The 20565-nt window shown below is 36.3% G+C and overlaps 1 protein-coding gene across 2 annotated transcripts in view; it reads right to left on the bottom strand.

Moving 5' to 3' along the window:
* The window catches only part of tmem131 (transmembrane protein 131), a 38694-nt gene extending 24413 nt beyond the window's left edge, over window positions 1–14281 (bottom strand). The window contains exons 1-8 of one of the 2 annotated variants that reach the window (XM_030132034.1): window positions 13990–14281; window positions 11503–11564; window positions 11357–11397; window positions 7062–7130; window positions 4833–4953; window positions 1033–1149; window positions 814–936; window positions 87–167 (exon numbers count right to left, since the gene is read on the bottom strand). In XM_030132034.1, the coding sequence (XP_029987894.1) occupies window positions 87–167; window positions 814–936; window positions 1033–1149; window positions 4833–4953; window positions 7062–7130; window positions 11357–11397; window positions 11503–11564; window positions 13990–14161 (786 nt within the window). In that variant the 5' untranslated portion in view covers window positions 14162–14281. The remainder of the gene's footprint in view (window positions 1–86; window positions 168–813; window positions 937–1032; window positions 1150–4832; window positions 4954–7061; window positions 7131–11356; window positions 11398–11502; window positions 11565–13989) is intronic. The other variant, XM_030132033.1, reaches the window with a different exon arrangement.
* Window positions 14282–20565: the final 6284 nt, after the last annotated feature.

Genomic DNA, 20565 nt, shown 5'->3' with positions numbered 1-20565 from the left:
GCAGGAGAAACAGTGACTCAGCTGTGAAACCTAAAAAAAAAATTATAATGAATAGGAAAACAAACAGGCTGATACATGACACTCACCCATAATTTTATAGTGCCTCCTTGTTGACCAGTGGGAAGCTCTAAATGAAGATCCCCACCACTGGAATACATCTCTACAACCTTGAGTAGAAACACAGTGTATTAGGGGTATTGTGAGTTATGAAAAAAAGCCGAGGAGGGAAGTAATTTCTCAGAAAAAATACATGTGCAAGAAAAAGTTTTAGAAAGAAGAAAGGAAATTAGACTGTTATTGTGCTGCTGCTGTACAATGCAGAATAATTTCAACATTAATACACAACATTATGCGGTTACAGTAGGGACATGATACCATATGTATTGCTAGTACTGTAATACTCCACAATAGTGGTGAATATTAGATGAAAAAGTACAAACACGTTCTAATTAAATCATACAGAACAAAAGTACTTAACTTCTCTCCAAAAAAAATTCATATGGTTATTATGAAAAGGCAGAATTAAGTTTAAAAATGTTCACAAACATACATTGTACAGTCAAGAGAGATTTTCTTAAAATGTACATCACAACACAATTAACATGGAAAATCAGAATTGACTTTATAGCATCAGAGAACACTCAAAATTTCTGAATTTTTGGCTTGCAAATTTAGAACATCTTGTAAATTAGAGAATGTCAGAACTTAAAATTTACTTAATATACTCCTTATACATATAGACACTGTCTCAGCAGTTTAACAAAGAAACAAATGAAAGTTTAGCTCCTCATACTTCCATTAGCTCTTTCTTACCTGCAGTGGTTCACTGTATGGGTTGTGGATGTTTATTAGAGGTGAGAAGCTGCTGTTTACTGGGACCCTGGCCCCTATAAATGGCCGCAGCCTGTATGGGTTCGGGATTCCAACCCCAAACACCTTTGAAGCAAAAGGAGAAAAACGAAAAACTATTAAACACCATTCCCCAACAATAAACGTTTCACCTTGCAAAAGAACATTAGTGTCTGTCTGTACCTGGTATGTAAAGACTCCATGATGTGATGTATTAATAAATAAAGTGTTTTCTACATTCCCAACTACCCGAGCCAGAAACACAACATCAAATGACGTGTTCCCTCCAGGTGGAATTATCTGCAGAAAGAACACCAAAAAAATCATGTCATTGATAGTAGTGCCTCTCATTAACACACAGAGGAAATTGTAGGTTATGTCCTGACGTCCCCACAGCTGAGACCCCAAAACACACTTCCACACACAACACCTGACTTCTAAAGATCCCCCTGCTATGAAAACTTTACAGCTGCACTCTAACTTTAGCATTTTAGTGGTGAGGGAGTATGTGGCTGCACCTTTGTTTCCTCCTAAAAACATTTCTTATAGTCACTTTATTGTGAGAAAAGGAAGATACAGGCCGTAGCAAAAAGGCAGCACATAGACCTTCTATGCATTACATCTTAACAACTATAAATACAACTGGTTATAAAATACATGTACTTCAAGGTGACAGGATATAAACCCAGCATCCTAAATTTTTCAACTGAAGTAGTGATGTACAGTAAAGTAAGGAACATATTGGGCAAAAATTGAGTTTTGTCATCAAGTTTCCAACATGTACACAATTATGCTAGAAAAACAGAATAAAAAATACTAAAGTGAAAGACATGGATTAAGTGACACCAGCATAGATCTCTGGGGATTATAGTATCAACTGCATCAGCAGGTTCCGGAAAAAAAAAAAAAAAGTAGAACATAAGGTAAACAGTTAATATACACTATCAACAGTAAAGAACAGTGCAGCCATTGCTAAAAAAAGATGAAAAATTATTGCCCTGTAGATTTTATCTATCCTAGAGCTAAATATATATATAGTCTTATACATCTCATGACAGACTACAACAGGATTCCAAAGCAAACAGTCTTCCCAACCAGTGAATGTGTTTTTGTGAACTGAGGTCCCATGTCCTGAAGATACGTTTATTTTGGTATTCACTACAGGAAAAAAAAAAAAAAAAAACTACACAAATGGCTTTTGTTCTAGACTTGTAGATCTGCAATTTTGAATTTTTAATGAAACTGTGTTTTCAGTTCCGATGAAAGAAAACAACTTTATTTGCACTCAATCACTCAGAGCCACGAGGACATTATTTCTTTGACATAACTGAAACAACAGATGATGTCTTCGACTCTTATAAACCACAATACACTTTTTCATGCTAAAAACTTTCAAGCTACAACTCTTAAGAAAAGTCTACACAAAAGTCACTTCACTAGACTCAGACGACTATTTGATGTGTTACAACAATTCAAGGAAAGTCAAGAAGAGATGCTATCAAAGTCTAATAGAGGAAGAAATAATCAAGAGGATTGACTTGTATGTACCAATGAAAGAGTAGACTCAAAAAGCAGAGAAGTTCATGAACAAGAAAAAAAAACCTAAGCAAAATCTGGTTTATTGCATAAGATTAACCCCTATAATGGTCCATACTTGCAGAAATCTTTAGCAATCCAACTATGTCAAACTTTAAAAGAGGAAGAAACTTGAGGGACAAAGGTGTTGGAGAAAGTCAGCATTTGGAAGTCAGACAGAAACACTATATTGCCAAAAGTATTCGCTCACCTGCCTTGACTCACATATGAATTTAAGTGACATCCCATTCTTAATCAGTAGGGTTTAAAGTGACATTGATCCACCGTTTACAGCTATAACAGGTTCAACTCTTCTGGGAAGGCTTTCCACAAGGTTTAGGAGTGTGCTTATGGGAATTTTTGACCATTCCTCCAGAAGCGCATTTGTGAGATCACACACTGATGTTGGATGAGAAGGCCTGGCTCTCAGTCTCCACTCTAATTCATCCCAAAGGTGTTCTATCAGGTTGAGGTCAGGACTCTGTGCAGGCCAGTCAAGTTCATCCATACCAAACTCTGTCATCCATGTCTTTATGGACCTTGCTTTGTGCAGTGACGCACCGTCATGTTGGAACAGGAAGGGGCCATCCCCAAACTGTTCCCACAAAGTTGGGAGCATGGAATTGTCCAAAATCTCTTGGTATGCTGAAGCAAGAGATTGTTCAACCACCACCTTTCAAAACTATCAACAGAACGACCACCAAATAGAAGCTCTGTGAATCTTATTCCCATTGGGCATGACTGAGCATTTCTGTCTGTAGTGCTTCCTCAGTATCTCTGTTACATGTTTTTGTAATTATTAGAATTTTTTTCTTTACTCAATTCAAGCCAAAAGTTTATTATGAAAGAGCTCATGAGAGGGCTCATAAAACTAAAAGGAAAAATAAAAACAAAGTTAATTTACATAGAAAAACATCAAGTGATTACACATTTACAAACAGGCAAGAATGTCAGTATGTCCATATTCTAGATTTAAAACTGACTGAGGACACATCAGTGTTGTCTAGATCCATCTATCCCAAACTTTGGGATGTGCTTTTTATCCACACCGCCTGACGCATGTACTAAGGAATGACCTCCTTTCTAACAACAAATGAAATCATGTGATACTTTTTATTGTTCACTACAGCTTATGTTTTATAATAAACATGTACTTTGAATGTGTGTCTAGCTGTTTTCACTACTGATTTGAAGTTGTTTTTTTCAAGTATACACATTTTTATCCAAACTTAAGATCCACCCCTAGCTGTACTTCTGTAGTTTATAGGCCTTATATGGCATCACCCATGTCTTCAACTGGACACGCCCCTTGTCTCTCTGCCAGCCTGGGACAATGAAAGAGGACTGAAGCCATGTGAGAAAACACCCAACCCATCTTTGTAATGTCCCATTAGCTAGTAGCAACTGGATTTACCTAGATTGACCTAGAATGATCCTAGAATCATTGTTTATACATACTGTCCATCTTTTTGTATTGTTATCTGTACATACCCTGGAGTTTCTTCCACTACATGATTTTCAGTCAAAATAACACATTATTTTCAACAAACAGTGAAACATGTATGAACCTCAGGCCTGCATACAGAATTGTGGAGCATCTGCAGAAACCTAAACATCCTCCTCTAGACATCTTAACTTACACACTATAAGCATTAAAGCACATACACACACTGAGTCCTAACCTTGTTTCTAAATTATCTGTACAGCAATTGCGCCTCAAGCCACAGAACAGGTATTTCCTGTGAGGGGAGTGTTCACATGCTCTTCAGAAAACATTATTCTTTCTCTAATATGTGAAAAAAATGTCCTTTGGAGTAACACTATATTCCTGCACACAATAAATGAGCAGAGTTTGTCTTCCACTGTGGCTGTCACAGTATACGAACCACAGGACAAGTTTACCTCGCAGAAAAACACGATGTTTATGCACAAGTATGTCAGAGTTATTTTGGAGGCATCCTCTAGGGATGTTGTATCCTGCATTCATGCTTGTTGTTCTTAATAACTGGTAGGGATACTTCATATTATGGAAGATCGTACACCCAATCCTCGCCATAACCTGATAGTTTTTCAAGTCTTACTTTACTGGGTCTTTGTGTGCAGACATTAATTTTATACAGTGCCACTGGATAGCAGTGCACTACAATCCCCAGAGATCACTGGTGTGGGCACATGTTGCCCTGGCACATGCAATTTGTGTCCCATATTATCATCATACTGAAATGCACCGTGTTTCCTGATCATGTGTGTAAAAACCGATGACAACGTGACAAATAATGAGATAAAAGAAACGCTACAGAACAGCCAGCCTCTGTTATCGACAAAGATCTGATTTGTTTGTGACAGTTTGTCTGATGGTGATATTGCATCAGTGCTTACACAGTCATTACTCAGTGGTGATTACTTACCCTATTCTGGAAAAATGATGCATGAAAATGTGCTGTTGTTGCTGATATTGATATCAAACTAATTTCTTCTGAGCTAGGATTATGTAAATAAACTTTCTCCATTTTTGGCATTCCAACAGGCCTGTAAACAAAGACAGAAAAAACAATTTGTTAATATACTTAATCTCAAACACGATGACTTTTTTTTACAAACACGGAAAAAACAATTAAAAAATAGTACATATTGAGAAAGCAAACTGCCAATAAATAAATAAGTATCTTATGAAAGGAACTCACAAGGCCCAAACATTAATTGTAGTCACATACAACTCAAATAATTACTTAAAATGTTATCCTATTTACAAATGCATTAATATTGAAATATAACTTCTCCTTACAGTGGAGCATGTTTGAGATAAATGCTCCTCTTCTTTGTGTGTCATCATACAATAATGCATTACCTGTAAGTAATTAGATGTAGTTTAAACCTAAACATCCTATGATTAATTGTATTTTTTAGCCAAATTCAACTGAAAAAGGAACTGAACTACAAAAAAGAACTGCAATGATGATGAATAAAAAACTGCTGAATGTCATAAACTTTCTGTGCTGCCCATCAACCGGTCATTACATTCTACATTTATGGTCTGAATCAATAACAGTAGCTTTGCATATTACAACCATTAACTGTGCTAACTTTGTATGAATGCCACCTAACATCCGCATTGTGTCTGTGATCTCTTTGACTTCCTATATTAAAACGGTGGTTTCTTTCATATGCCATGAACAACAAATGCATAACCAAGTCATTTTAGCTTTGGCCAGTAAAGTGCATGATTGAATGTTAAAAACTATTTGAACCTAAACCTTAAAAAAAGGATTTAATTTATTTTTCATTAACACATGAAATTTTTTTTAAACAACAATCATATATAACTATCATTATGCTATCATAACTACCATTCTTTTGTTGATTTGGTTTAGATGGTCAGCTAAAATACATAAAATATTTCAGTGCTTTGTTGTTTTACTTAATTTTACTCATGCATATTTTGATGTTGAAAGAAGATTTTATCATGACATTCTGCTGTTTAGAAAGTGTTGTGTTCAGAAAAACTTAAAACTGCAAAAAAAAAAAAACTGCTTTTTTTTCCACCTTTCACTCAGAACACACAATTTTTCCACCTATATCTTCTGTAATAAAATGTTTTGAAAAGCTTTTTATTAGTTAATGTGGTTTTGCCACCTCTTTGTTTACATTTAGAAAAATAAATGTTAATTGATCAAGTTCATTTACAGCCAAATTATTTGTAATAATATCCTAAAATGTGACTTATGGATGAGAGACCTGCAAGGCAGAAGTAAAAATGGTTCCTGCTTTAAGATTTTCTGCAGTAAATTCAAAGTTAGGCTACAATGAACAGATTTATTGAGACCTCCAGTCCAATGCAAACCTGCCTTCATAACAGTTTGAGATGGGGGAGAATTTCACAAGGTTTTATTTTCATGCCCTCAGAACATTCACAGCTGATAAGTGGATTGTTTATTGAAGAAGTAGGACAGACTGAGACAGCTGGGCTCCTCATTGTGCAGCCTTTTAGTTGCTCAAAATGCTACTGTGCCACTGACAGTCTGCAGCCTGGGAGACTGTACTCGAAACCAGACTACACTACATGGGTGTGCATCTACTATGATAATGGAATGTTCCTTAGAAGTCAGTCCAACATTAAGTTGACACATGTCGTTTTGTTAAGTGAATTCCATTGATTTCAATAATTCTTTCTTAAGAAAACATGTATTGTTGGCAGTCTGCCGACAGTACTTGATGTGACAATAGCAGAGCTTACTCACCCTGGGTGTGGTTTAATAAAATTCTGGACAGTGCTTTTGATTATATTTCTTGAAGAAATTGACTGTATATGCTTTTTAAATAACAAAATTGTGGAGTGAGGTTGCACTGCAAAACAATCAACAGTGTTTATATAATCTCCTACGACCCAGTAATACATTTCTGTACTGTTCTTTAGGGGACAAGAGTTTCACAGCTACACTTAAGAAAAAAACAAACAAAAAAAAAAAAAAACACTGTCCACTGCAAAGGACATTCCATAAAAAAAAAAAAAACGAAAAAATGTATCTGAAAAAACTGTTGCATCATGCCGCTTCCAACCAAGACAGTTATTTAACGTAAGAAAGCCAAAACATTTACTTTCCTGGGTCTCATGAGGATTTAATATATAAAGCACTCACTGTTCGTGGAAGTCCAACATTGGAGGTTCAAATCGTATAGGTCGGCAGTTCCCACGGTGCGGGGATGTGCTGTGAGAGAGACAGAGTAATGACAGGACGTACAGCAAGCTAGGAAAAACAGCACCCATGATTGTGCGCCTTTCAAACAAATGAGCAGCTAAAAACATAAGCAAGACACTGCAGTTTGTGTCCAGATTTTAACAACAGATTAGCACGGCCCGGGGAGGACTCCCATCTGCAGCAGAACATTTCCATATGTAAAATATCTATGAAAAAAAAGAGTAGACAAGACAAGAGAAAGCGACATTTTGTTGATAGCGTGATGTTGCTCTCATATGGAGGTAACACTTGTGAACATGGCTTACACCCGTCTGGTCGTAGTATAAAGGCATAACTCACCAAACCTGTCTGACAACAGTTGTAAGTTAACAATAGACGAGGCCGACCCCAAAGAGAGGCAACTCCTCTTTGGCCAGGGTAATATACAACAGAGCAGTGTAATGAGAGCCTTTATGTAAATCTTATGGAAACTGAAGTTCATCAGTGTTGCAGGTGTGGCACACAAGTGAGCTTTGGGTGACGATTATTAAAGTACATCCTCAACCACTGTGAGTCTACATGCAACTCCACCGATTGCATGATGGAAGGGTTAGTTTAAGATACTCGCACTGCTGTTAAAAAAATAAATAAATAAAAAAATGCTACCCTGTCTAAGAAAAAAAGAAAAGAAAAAAAGTGTATAAAGTGTACGCTCTCTTAGACAGAGTCAAATACGTTTTTCTTAGACGTTTTCCATTTTTTGTTGAAAAAGAGTAACGTGCACAGACCATAATTTCAAGATGTACATTTTGTATAAGTTGTATGAAGACAATACAAAAAACTTTCATGTGTATTTTTTTTTATTGCATCAACTTTCTGGTTTTACCTTGTACACCTCTCTACTCAGATTCCAAAATATCACCAGACATACACTGGACCTCGAAATTTCAGCCATTTGCATTATATGACAGCAAAGACCACCAACGCAGTCTGATTAGCTCTTGCAGCTCTATATACCTCAGCTTGAGCTTTACCCAGTTCAGTGTCATCTGAAAACAGGAAGTGGCCTTTTGCACCATTTTAACCCCCCCCCGAAAAAAGGATGACTCTTTCTACACATGAACACCAGCAGAGATGCATTTCATCACAGTTCAGTCATTTCATTCAGTTTACAACTTTAATGTGCCCTTTTCTCAGCCAAACAACTTAAGGTCTCGTGCTAACAATTGCAGAAGCATTTGCAGAAAAACTGAAACAGCCCAAGGAAATTACATTAAAGACAAAGCTGATTTTTCCCCCTTGTGTCTGCGCAACATAATTAATGTGGAGCACCATTCACTAATACATCACTCAAATGTAATTATCCTAACATTACCCTGGAGTCTGACAATTTACCAGAGATCAATTTCACCTATTTACTACCAAAGTGTACAGGGGCAGACAATGGCCATAGCAGTGTGCTCCAATGGCTGAGCTCGCAGGAGACGGGATAGATTTCCATCCCCTGAGGGACTCCGTATGTAATCCACACAGTACCCCGACCCAGCACAAGATAATCTGTGATCTACTGCCTGTCTTTACCTCTCTCATTAATATAACAACTACTGACAAAATTCTTGTGGGATTAAAGATTCAAAATGTATCCTGGCTGTGAAATGTGCTCGGCCTTTGCTCAGCGCTTCAGAGCTAATGTGTTGAATGTCAGTATGTAATTGGAGTAGCTGTGGAGATCATGAGGAGTGTTCTCTGCCTCTTGGCCTCAGATCTGCATATGTCCAGTGTCAGGCTAACCTCAACATGAGGGCATGACGCAAAGTGGCTGTGAAAAGCACTTTAATTCCCATGGAAAGGACCAGATGTGTACAAATACAGAGTGCAGAATATGAGATAATGATTAACAACACACTCCCAAATTCTACACTCTCACAAAAACCCCCTTAATGAACAGGAAAATTAGGGGAAGTTCAAGATTTTAAAGACCACTGAAACAACAGTCGAACTGCAAAGCACCCTCCCTCTGAACTGTCGAGGGAGTGGTCATGCTATGCCGATACAAGATAACCCTTTTATGGATAAGAACATGCTGTACAAATAGTAAAGACTGTGCAGTGCACACAGAAAAACACACATGTGAGAAGTAACAATAGGGTAGAAGTCTAGGATATAAAAACAGTGCTGATTTTTCAAAGTGAACTTGCTTCCTACCTTTATATGGAAATGTTTAATAACTCAAGTGGTTCTACCTATTGTACACAGCAGCCACGCGGCCCTTCACAACCACTTGCAAAAACATGTGGGGGTCCGAGTTTCAGCGATAAAGCTAAAAATACGTGTCGTGACAGTCGTGAGGAAAAGCTGAGCATTCCTCAAGCTATCACTGAAGCCCACTAAAGATTAATGAATTAGATTAGTACAGCTGTGATTGAAAAATAATTAGTTCTTATGAACCACTTCATTGTCACTTCATGTCTAGTACAGCACTCAAGGTATTTACATTTGGGGGTGGGTAACCTGGTGAAAAGATGTAATGTTAAGTGCAATCATGAGGCACAACTTGAACGGCAATCTTTTTGGGGTTTTTCGTTTTGAGGCATTCTGTCGAGCACAGATAGACAGAACAGATGGGTTTTATGTGTTTGCACAGGTAAAACAAATAACACTAAAAACACAACTATTTCCACTATAGTTCATGACTTTGGTATTAAAGCACTGTCCAATGTCTGGGATTACTGGCAATATTATTGACAAAATGCAAAACTACAATGAAATACTGAAATATACAAAAAGCAAATTCTATCCTGCAGATCAAACAAATATATACAATATATAAAGGATATATACAGGTAATATAGGATATATACACAAGGTAAAATGTGTAGGAATCAATAAGTTATTAATAAAATAACAATAAAAATACAAGTATTCTTTAAGAAGACATCAGAAAATGACATCCCACTTTGCACTTTTTAAATTCTGACACTTCGTCAAGCATAATACCTTGATCTGAAATTTTCAATCGACAAAGCATAACAGAAGTAAGTGACAGGACAGAAAAAGTATCTGCATCTTTGTGTCATTATGCAGATCTATAGTCCATATTAGTATTTTCCAACATATGTTCTCTGTCATTGTCTTGTTTTATTGGCTGAATAAAAGTGATCACTCTGTCTTGTTCAACTCAGTTACAGAAGTAGGTCTTGGTCCAAACAGCTGCTGGCCATGCTGTGACTCAAGTTGCACTGTTTACATGTACATCAAGTTAGGGAACGGAAAGGACATGTGAAGAAATGTGTCCGATAAATAGGGCTGTATATAAGGGTGGACAGCTATTGATTTGTTGTAGAAGAAATCCATATCGTTATAAGCTTGTTGAGGTCTTGTGAAGTTGGGAAATAGAGGTACAAAGACAAACCTATGTAATGTCTCGAATTCACAGACTATGTAATCTGCAAGATCCATCACTATATAAGATTATTACATTGCCCAGCCTTATTCACAGGAATCTAACTGTGAGATGATGTAGCTTCACACGTGTCAGTCAGTATCACGACTGAGGCTCCATAGCTGCGAAGCCAATCCAAAAACCAGACTATCTGCCTGTTTGTGCCACTTATCCTCATCAAACTACCTGCTGTCAACCTCACATTAATTGTCTCTGAGGTATGCACTGCTACACTGCATTTTTATGAGTATTTCCCAGCTGGTTTGTGATGAAGCAATACAGGTGCACTCTGGGATACAGACTGACATGTTTTCTTGACAACCCAAGTCACTAACAGAACACAGGGAGGGGCTCAGAGCTTGGAGCAGGTAGATTCTCAGACTACTCTCCTTGGTGGATTTCATGCTATTTACCAAAGTTGTTGACAATATTGTTATAGCTTGTTTCTGTCTTAGCTTATAAGGTTTCATATGATAATGACACCCAAGTTTTAAAGGTTCATAATCCATGACAAAATGCTTGTGTTTGTTTGTTCACAAAGCCTAAGCATATGTGAGAGCATTATTTCAACAGAATCTTTGCTGTCTGCTGTCTAGTTAGTGAATGTTGATTCTACTGCAGGTGGCAGGACCATTAGGTGAGCTGCACTTGACATGTTTTCCACTGTCAGGTGATTCAAGAACTTGTCTTGACCACAACAGCAGCAAAACACCAACTAGGACCACATTAATGGAGGCAAAACAAAGACAGAAACATCTATTTGTTTGGCGTTCCAACTGCAACAAAGGAGAAGAGGCAAAAAATGAAAACCTACCTTTGCTGATGATATAAACTAAAATCAATGTCGGAGTCTGCCTGCATAAAGAACAGAGACAAGGATTTAGAGAGTAATTTATGTAGTAATTTAGATTACATTATTGTAAATAGACTTAGAAGTAAAAAATAAAGTACTGCATTTACCTGTAATAGGCTCCCCTCACCAAAATGTAGAACTTCTAGGATTGTATCTGACTGAATGAATGCTGTGAACAAAACAGAAATGAAAATGATTAGCACAAAAAAAAACAAACCAAAAAAAAAACAACTTTTATAATCACAAAAATAAATTATGTTTGTATATGTCAACAAATACAATGAGATTTAACTAATTTCAGATTGGGTCATTGATTACAAGCATAACCATACTTAAACTGAACTGATCACTGCAAAATACAGTTTTTAGATTTAGATTTTACTAACACCTCTATCTAAACCTTCATAGCAAAAAACATCTGCTGGCAGCCACTAATATTACCAGTAAAGATAACTCTGAACTGCATGTGAACTTTAATCTTGTGTGCTTTCAGAACAGACTCAGAACAAGACAAAAAGATTGCTGATCTGCATTCATATATAACGATTGGTTTCTAATCCACATCATGAACAAGACACTATTTTACCTACAGCATAAACATGGACTCTATCTGTGTTTTTACATGGGGGCGGTTGTCCTTTACAAACTCAAACAAACTAACACCTTCATATTGAATATGAAAATAGGGTAGTAAATCATTACTAATCGCTGTATTATCACCAAACTGCTCCAGCAGATACTAGAGGTGAATATTACATCTACAGTACACACTGACAAGATGAGTAAGTTTTGAGTGCCTAAAATTTTTCCTGCTACTTAACACTTACACTTTCACTGACTGAAATCTCTTTCAGTTGACACCACCTACGGTGAATCCTCCAATTTATGGTCCAAGAGCAGCCTTTATAAATCATGTTAACAGCACACTCACAACTGTCAGGTCTATGGACTTTTACTTGACAGTAGATTTATACTATGAAGACAATCATAGTTTAATAATACACAAACACTGACCATTAGAACATACAAACCAAAATTACATTTGTGTTTGCCTTTTCAGGCTTGGTAAACAAAAATTACCCTGGACAAATATAGCAAATAATATCTCAAGTGAACAAAAGAAATAACTGTCATGTACATACAAATTAAATGCTACATTTAATTAAATTCTATTGGCTATAAACAGTGTGTAATTTACTCAGACCTCAGATATAAATTACACTGTTCTATGCGGTGTATCCCTGAACTTGTACTGAACCCGCATTGATGCCTACCAGAGCTGTCTCAGCTGTCTCCTAAACTCAAGCTGACCATACTCTCAAGCTCCCCATAGTGATATATTTTAACGGTGTTAAAGTATTTTAAGGTCCCTCTAGTTTGTTGCCATCATTTTTCACTTTCCATATAAATACCTTGAGCCAAAACATTCAAAGTGTCCTCTACAAATTAAAAACCTACTCCAGTCTTCAGAACAAGAACAGAAGACATGCTGGTCACAGCTGTGGGCCAAGTGCAACTGTGGGTTTCAATGTGATTGCCACACTGAAAGGAAGTTTTATCATTTCTCCATTAACTCACATGTAACTTCCCTTGATGTAAAATGTATGAACGCAGTAAGACATAGCTAGCAGAATCTATGTCCAAGTAAACACAGACTTATTTGCAGAGCAGTGCACTTATGTTTACAGTATTGACATTGGAAAAGGAATGATACTGAATCTAAATTTTAAAAAAAGTGGCATATATTTCTACAGCAGTTGCCAGATAGCCAGTGAATAGTCCCCTTTTTTAAGTGTATCACATGTAAGATAAAGACTCAGTGTTGCAACAGCTTGGTGGCAAAGTAAACAACTTATAGGGATCAGACACGTTTCAAAGTTGGTATAGCTTATCGAGGAAGTGGCTGGCAGCTGTCCACTCATGACTGGTACACTTATCTCTGTGACCTGACATGATCAGGGGTTCTGTCAGCGGGACACCCCGGTGCTCTGGCTGTTATTTGGCCCGGGTGGACTAATCACTGCCAACCAGGAACCATCCCAGGGTCAAAATCAAATCACCTACCCATGTTAACAAATGCCACAGTCATCTGAGTTGTTTCCGTCATTTAAATATGAGGAAGTAGGTGCACTGGGTGCCTGTGACAGGGTTCCAGTGTTACTTTAACAATACCAGAATGACAAGTTTTCATGCCAGTGCATCGAGATCACACAGTAAGCTAACGTTAGTGCTAGCCATGATGCTAACCAATCGTACTGTTTGTTGTGTTTGCTAGGTAGAATATTAGCCAAACTTAGCCATATATGGACAGGATAACAACATGACAAGAGGCTTTACAAGAACATTAAATGAAATGTTAAAGGCTACATAACGCTAATGCTGTGTACTAACCACCTGCCAGCCATAGCTCGTAATTAAGGAAATCTGGCTATTAGCTATAAGACAACACTATGTTAGCAGTGTAGAGGTATTAATGTTAGCGGGTTAGCAGTGATAAAGTTGGCCCGTTAAAGGTAACCTCAACCCACACTTCGTAGAAATGTCTACGGAAGTTAGCGCTAGCTAATGCGGACGTAGAAAGCTAAGTTACAAACCTTGTTTATTTGCCCGCGCCGTGTGAATAAAAGCAATAAATAACATCCGCAACAATCCGACAAATGATGTTCTTGTTCTTGTTTGTGAGTGGCGAGAACTGTGGGCTCTTTCTTGACTCGCCATACTGCAGATCTTTCTGTTACGATAACAACCGAGCGAGTGTGCGGACATGCCCGTGTAAACCTCTGCTGACTCTGTCAATCATAGCCTTGAAGAAAAAACTCGAACTCCACCGAGCAGCTAAATGCTGAGCAGGACGGTGGCCTCTCTTCTTCCTGTCTTCCTCTTCCGCTTCATGGGTGACGCGTCACAGGTTGACACAGAGCTGCCTCTGCAGAGGAACCACAGCCTGTGTATGAGCAACACACACACACACACACACACACACACACACACACACACACTGACCGAGTCTGCCTGTGTTCATGTGGACCACCAGCACATGTCTGTGAAGTATACACACAGACCTACCTGTAACCATTTATAGACCTACTGCTAATAAGTAATTTAATAATATACCATTGAATGAAGACGTGTTCAGACCTAGTTAGTGTTGGAGTAAAAGCAGAAACACCACAGTAAACATGTTCTGTTACAAGCCTTTGTTTATGTGTCTGCACCACAGTTAGTCCTCCTGGAATCAACCTGAAAATACATCAGAAAATCAGACTTCATACATCAATCATGAACCTGAAACACCTCAACAAACCAAGAAAAACAGAAACCAGTTCAGAAATGGAAGTGGGAACAACAACATATGGTCATAATTGGGAACTGAATTATAGTTTCAACTGTGTCACTACACAGTACATGTAGAAGAACCAAAGCAAATAATGATGATAATAATAAAGTTATGAATGATTTCAGCAGAATTCCTATTTCTATAAACTCTGTAAATCAGAGGTAAACTTCTATCATCGTTATTTTTATATTTAATCATTAAGACATCTGCTTTAGATGTACATTATTATATTGCAGAGTATACAATTATCTTTACTGTGATTTTTTAGGGGAACAACCAATGACACATTCAGCACCTTTATTAGCACTAAATAAATCACATGATCTTTTTCGTCACTATTTGAACATGCATGTCAAACATGTTGCAACATACTGCCTGAAATGCAGTGAAATAAGAAAAATCATTGTATTTATTATTTGCATGATGTTTTTTTAAGTTTAGAAGAAATGTTTTAAACCGAACTTTAATGTCTTATAATTTTAATGTTAGTTGCAATGTGTTTAATGAAACTTAATTCAATGTAATTTATTTAATTTATTCAGGCAAAGGCTGTTCAGTGTTTGGGATTTAAACGTGAGCAGATTATGTATTAAAGTATGAGGATATAGGATATGAACAACTAATTCACACTCTTCGATACCTGGACACAGAAAAGAAGAAGAAAATGGATCATATGGTCATTACGGTGTTGAACAACATGAATACACATCACAGATTTTCCTCATATCTCTTAAATGTTGGGATCATCACTGATTCTCTTATTGTGTGAGGGGTTTATTTCGTTTTGGTGGCATTATGAAAATAACAATTTGCTTTTTCATATATATATATATATATATATATATATATATATATATATATATATATATATATATATATATACACACACACAAGGTGGGGAAGCAAAATTTGCAATGAACATTTAGTTGTTTTTTCTCAGCAGGCACTACATCAATTGTTTTGAAACCAAACTAGTACTGATGTCATAATCATACCTAACACTATTATCCATACCTTTTCAGAAACTTTTGCCCATATGAGTAATCAGGAAAGCAAACGTCAAAGAGTGTGTGATTTGCTGAATGCACTCGTCACACCAAAGGAGATTTCAAAAATAGTTGGAGTGTCCATAAAGACTGTTTATAATGGAAAGAAGAGAATGACTATGAGCAAAACAATTACAAGAAAGTCTGGAAGATACTATTAAAGAAGAATGGGAGAAGTTGTCACCTGAATATTTGAGGAACACTTGCACAAGTTTCAGGAAGCGTGTGAAGGCAGTTATTGAAAAAGAAGGAGGACACATAGAATAAAAACATTTTGTAATATGTAAATTTTCTTGTGGCAAATAAATTCTCATGACTTTCAATAAACTAATTGGTCATACACTGTCTTTCAATCCCTGCCTCAAAATATTGTAAATTTTGCTTCCCCACCCTGTATATATATATATATATATATATATATATATATATATATATATATATATATATATATATATATATATATATTTTTTTTTTTTTTTTTTTTTTTTTTTTAAGAAAATTACTTTTTACCCTGGGAAATATGAAATTGGAGATACTTGTTTTGCACATAAAATTAAACTGCATTGAAAAATTCTGGGTTTTCTTTCTATATAAAAAAAAGATGTTTAACCCCTACAAAAAGAAAAAGCTGCAAATGACATCCCATTAATGAATTAACATGATTTATAACAAGTAGTGTAACAAAAAAAAAAGGCTTGTAGCAAATGCTTAAATTTACCATTTTTATCATGATCTCTATCCTAAGACTTTGAAAGATAGCTTTGCAGTGTTTGGCAGGAGTCTGATCCGAGTGACTTAATGTATTAGCGCTTAAATATAGAATAGAATAGAATAGAATAGAATAGAATAGAATAGAATAGAATAGAATAGAATAGAATAGATTTTAATGTCATTGTACAGTGGCTATACAACAAAACTAGGTAGAGTTTACCCTCTTCAGTGCAAGAGAATAAATAAAGAATAAATAAAAAGAAAGAAAACTAATAAATAAAACATAATGAAATCAAACATCCAACAAAATTGCAACGTCCAGTGAAATCAGCGAGTTAATAAAACATTCATTAAAATCCACAGTTCAGGCACTTTGCACACACACACTTTTATTGCACAGGATTAGGGACAGTATACTATAGACTGTACATACTGAAACTAAATGGCATAAGATCTATATTACTGATGCATTAGTGCAGTGTTTTTCAACCTTGGGGTCAGGACCCCACGTGGGGTCACCTGGAATTCATATGAGGTTGCCTGAAATTTCTAGTAATTGATAAAAAAAAAAATTACCATAAAAAAATATGGTGAGTTGAGAGAAACAATCACAATCCATAAAAGACATGACAAACTCTGAAGCTGAAGCACTATGGTACTGTTTATCTTTCAAATGCTCATTGTGGTCAGTTTGAGATACATTATTAAGATGAGTTATTATTTGTTCAGTATTAATTGTCAGCCTTGTAAATCTAAGCAGGACTGACTGTACATATCCTGACCAAGGAAAATAAAATTGTCATTGTGGGCAGTAATCTACACCTGGCTTTTCTGCCTCTGTCCATAATAATATACATTATATAGACTAAATGTCATCTAAAATTAACGTTTATTTGCAACATAGTATAGCAAACTATTACATGATCAGAAACAAATTAATTTTAGCAAAAAAAAGGTCTCCGTTTTGAATGTCTGGGATCACCAGAAATTTATGATGTTAAAATGGGGTCACAAGCCAAAAAAGGTTGGGAACCGCTGCACTAATGCTTCATGTGTATGTCTGCAATTGGTATATAAACATATAGTAAAAATATTAAATTGCACAGGATTTTGAATCTATAATCACCCTGTTGTATCTGATTTTCTGTTAATGTTATGAATCCACAGTGTAACTAACTATGTGACACAGTGGAGTGCATGTATAAAGTTTCAGAAAAAGGAAATGCAGCCACGTCCATTTTTTGTCTCTGTTTCCTTGTTTCTTGGTGTCTGTGCGAGTAGATGCCCTTCCTATATAGAGTAACGTTTCTTCGCAGTGTCAGGAAACATTCACTGTGGTTGTTGCTCACTTCCTGCTGTGAACAGGCACCTGCAGATTTTCTAGTCCAGTGAGCCCTTCCCTCTTCGAATGACATCACCTACATCTCTGTGAAAGTGAGCTATCAGAGGCTGCCACATCTCCATAAAGCTGGTGTCATTTCCCCTTTTCGCTCTGAGCTTCTCCATTGACCAACACTGTTCCTAAACCACTGAGCAACAGGAGGAAGTTTTGCATGAATTGTGCTTTATAGTATACGCTTTCTAGACAATACTATGATTATTTTTTTTAAGTGCAGCCTCAGTAGAAAGTGGCCTGGATCTAAACAACTTCTGTGTTTTTATGCCTTTACTCATATGCTACACTTTATAGCTGTTATTTATTACATAGAATAGAATAGAATAGAATAGAATAGAATAGAATAGAATAGAATAGAATAGAATAGAATAGAATAGGATGTGTGTACAATGAAATTAGGAGTGCAACTCCAGTCAGTATAATATTTTTAATAAAACACCAGTACTTCAGAAAATAAGAATAAAACTAAAATTATAGAACTAAAAATAAGACAAGAAAATAGAATATAAAACTGTATGAAGTAAGATAAGAATAGACCCAAGTTTAATGAAAAATAGACATAAAATATGAATAGACACAATATTTACAGTATTAACAATTTGTGACAGTATGTATATCTGTGAACAATATTAACAGCATGTATAACCTATTAAAACAGTATTTATATATATGAACAATACTAACAGTATGTTTATCTATGAAAACAGTACGTATATCCATGAACAACATTAACAGCATGTATAACCTATGAAAACAGTACGTATATCTATGAACAATATTAACAGTACGTATATCTATGAAAACAGTACGTATATCTATGAACAATATTAACAGTACGTATATCTATGAAAACAGTACGTATATCCATGAACAACATTAACAGCATGTATAACCTATGAAAACAGTACGTATATCTATGAACAATATTAACAGTACGTATATCTATGAAAACAGTACGTATATCTATGAACAATATTAACAGTATGTATTACCTAAGAAAATAGTATGTATATCTATGAACAATATTAACAGTATGTATATCTATGAAAATAGTATTTATACCTCGGTGAGGACTGTGAGGAGGCGCTGTCTGACTCCTGAAATGGCTGCAAATTTTATTGAAGTTTTAAAAAAATACCCTCCAGTTCCTTTATCTGCATCCTGTGATTTCATTGTTGAAAATTTTAATAACAAACTTAAGTCAAGCCTCAATTCTGTAGCTCCACTGGTTACAAAAAAGGTGAAAACAAAGCCTGCACCTCCATGGAGAAATGAGGAAACACGAACGTTGAAAAGAAAATGCAGGATGGCGGAAAGAAAATGGAGGAAGAACAAAATAACAATAAACCATCAGTTATTCTTGGAACAACTTCAGATTTACAACAAGGCAGTCAGACAAGCCAGAAACACATACTTCGCCAATATAATTTCCTCACACAAAAATAGTCCCAAACTCCTTTTCTCCACCATTGATCATTTAATTAATCCAGATATCACCAGACACTCTGCCACAACTGACTCCTTGTGTGATAGCTTTGCAGACCACTTCAGGAGCAAAATTGATTTTATCAGATCTAGTATTTTACCTGTCCAGGAAACCGTTTTTAATAAGACTGAGGGTCTACTTTTACCTGATGAAACACTGGACAGTTTTGCCCTGATTGATGCTCAGACACTTGGTAGAGTTTTCTCCCAAGTAAACCCAACCAACTGCCTTTTAGACCCAATTCCCACATCGCTTTTTAAGTTATTTTATGGATCCTTTGAAAGTGAGCTTTTAAACATTGTTAATTGCTCTCTTCAGACGGGCACCTTTCCCACTGCCTTTAAAAGGGCAGTGGTGAGGCCCCTTCTGAAGAAGAGCAACCTGGACCCTGACAATTTTAATAACTACAGACCCATATCCAACTTACCTTTTTTAAGCAAAATTATAGAGAAAGTTGTTTTCAATCAATTGAACTACTTTTTAAATAAAAATACCATTTTAGAAAAATATCAGTCTGGTTTTAGAATTAATCACAGTACAGAGACAGCTCTTTTAAAGATAGTCAATGATGTCAGGTGCAACTTGGACTCACACAAGATCTCAGTCCTGATGCTACTGGATCTGAGCGCTGCTTTTGACACAGTAGATCACCCAATTCTTTTAAATAGACTGAGACACCTGGTGGGCCTCTCTGGTACTGTTTTTAACTGGTTTCAATCCTATCTCACAGACAGGAAATTTTTTGTAAGTATGGATACATGCTCTTCAGCGATCCATGAAATTAGATGTGGTGTGCCCCAAGGATCAATCTTAGGCCCCATACTTTTTAATTTATATATGCTCCCACTTGGGGATATCATCAGGAGACATGGCATCAACTTTCACAGCTATGCTGATGACACAGCTGTATATTGCCATGTCTCCTGAAGACACTCGGCCAGTTGATGCCCTTTTTAACTGTATTTTAAATATTAAAACCTGGATGGCAGAAAACTTCTTACAGCTCAACCAGGGCAAAACTGAAGTTTTAGTTATCGGTCCTGAGGCTATGAGAGAGAAATACTTACCAAAATTACACGCATACTCTTTCAACCCATCTGTACAAGTAAAAAACCTGGGCGTTATCTTTGACTCTGAGCTCACTTTCATCCCACACATTAAATCTATTGTAAAAACAGGTTTTTACCATCTTAA

The sequence above is a fragment of the Sphaeramia orbicularis genome, chromosome 4, assembly GCF_902148855.1.
Source record: "Sphaeramia orbicularis chromosome 4, fSphaOr1.1, whole genome shotgun sequence".
NCBI classification, from domain to species: domain Eukaryota; kingdom Metazoa; phylum Chordata; class Actinopteri; order Kurtiformes; family Apogonidae; genus Sphaeramia; species Sphaeramia orbicularis.
Note: the sequence above shows the minus strand (reverse complement) of the source record. Positions and strands in the feature narration are given on the sequence as shown.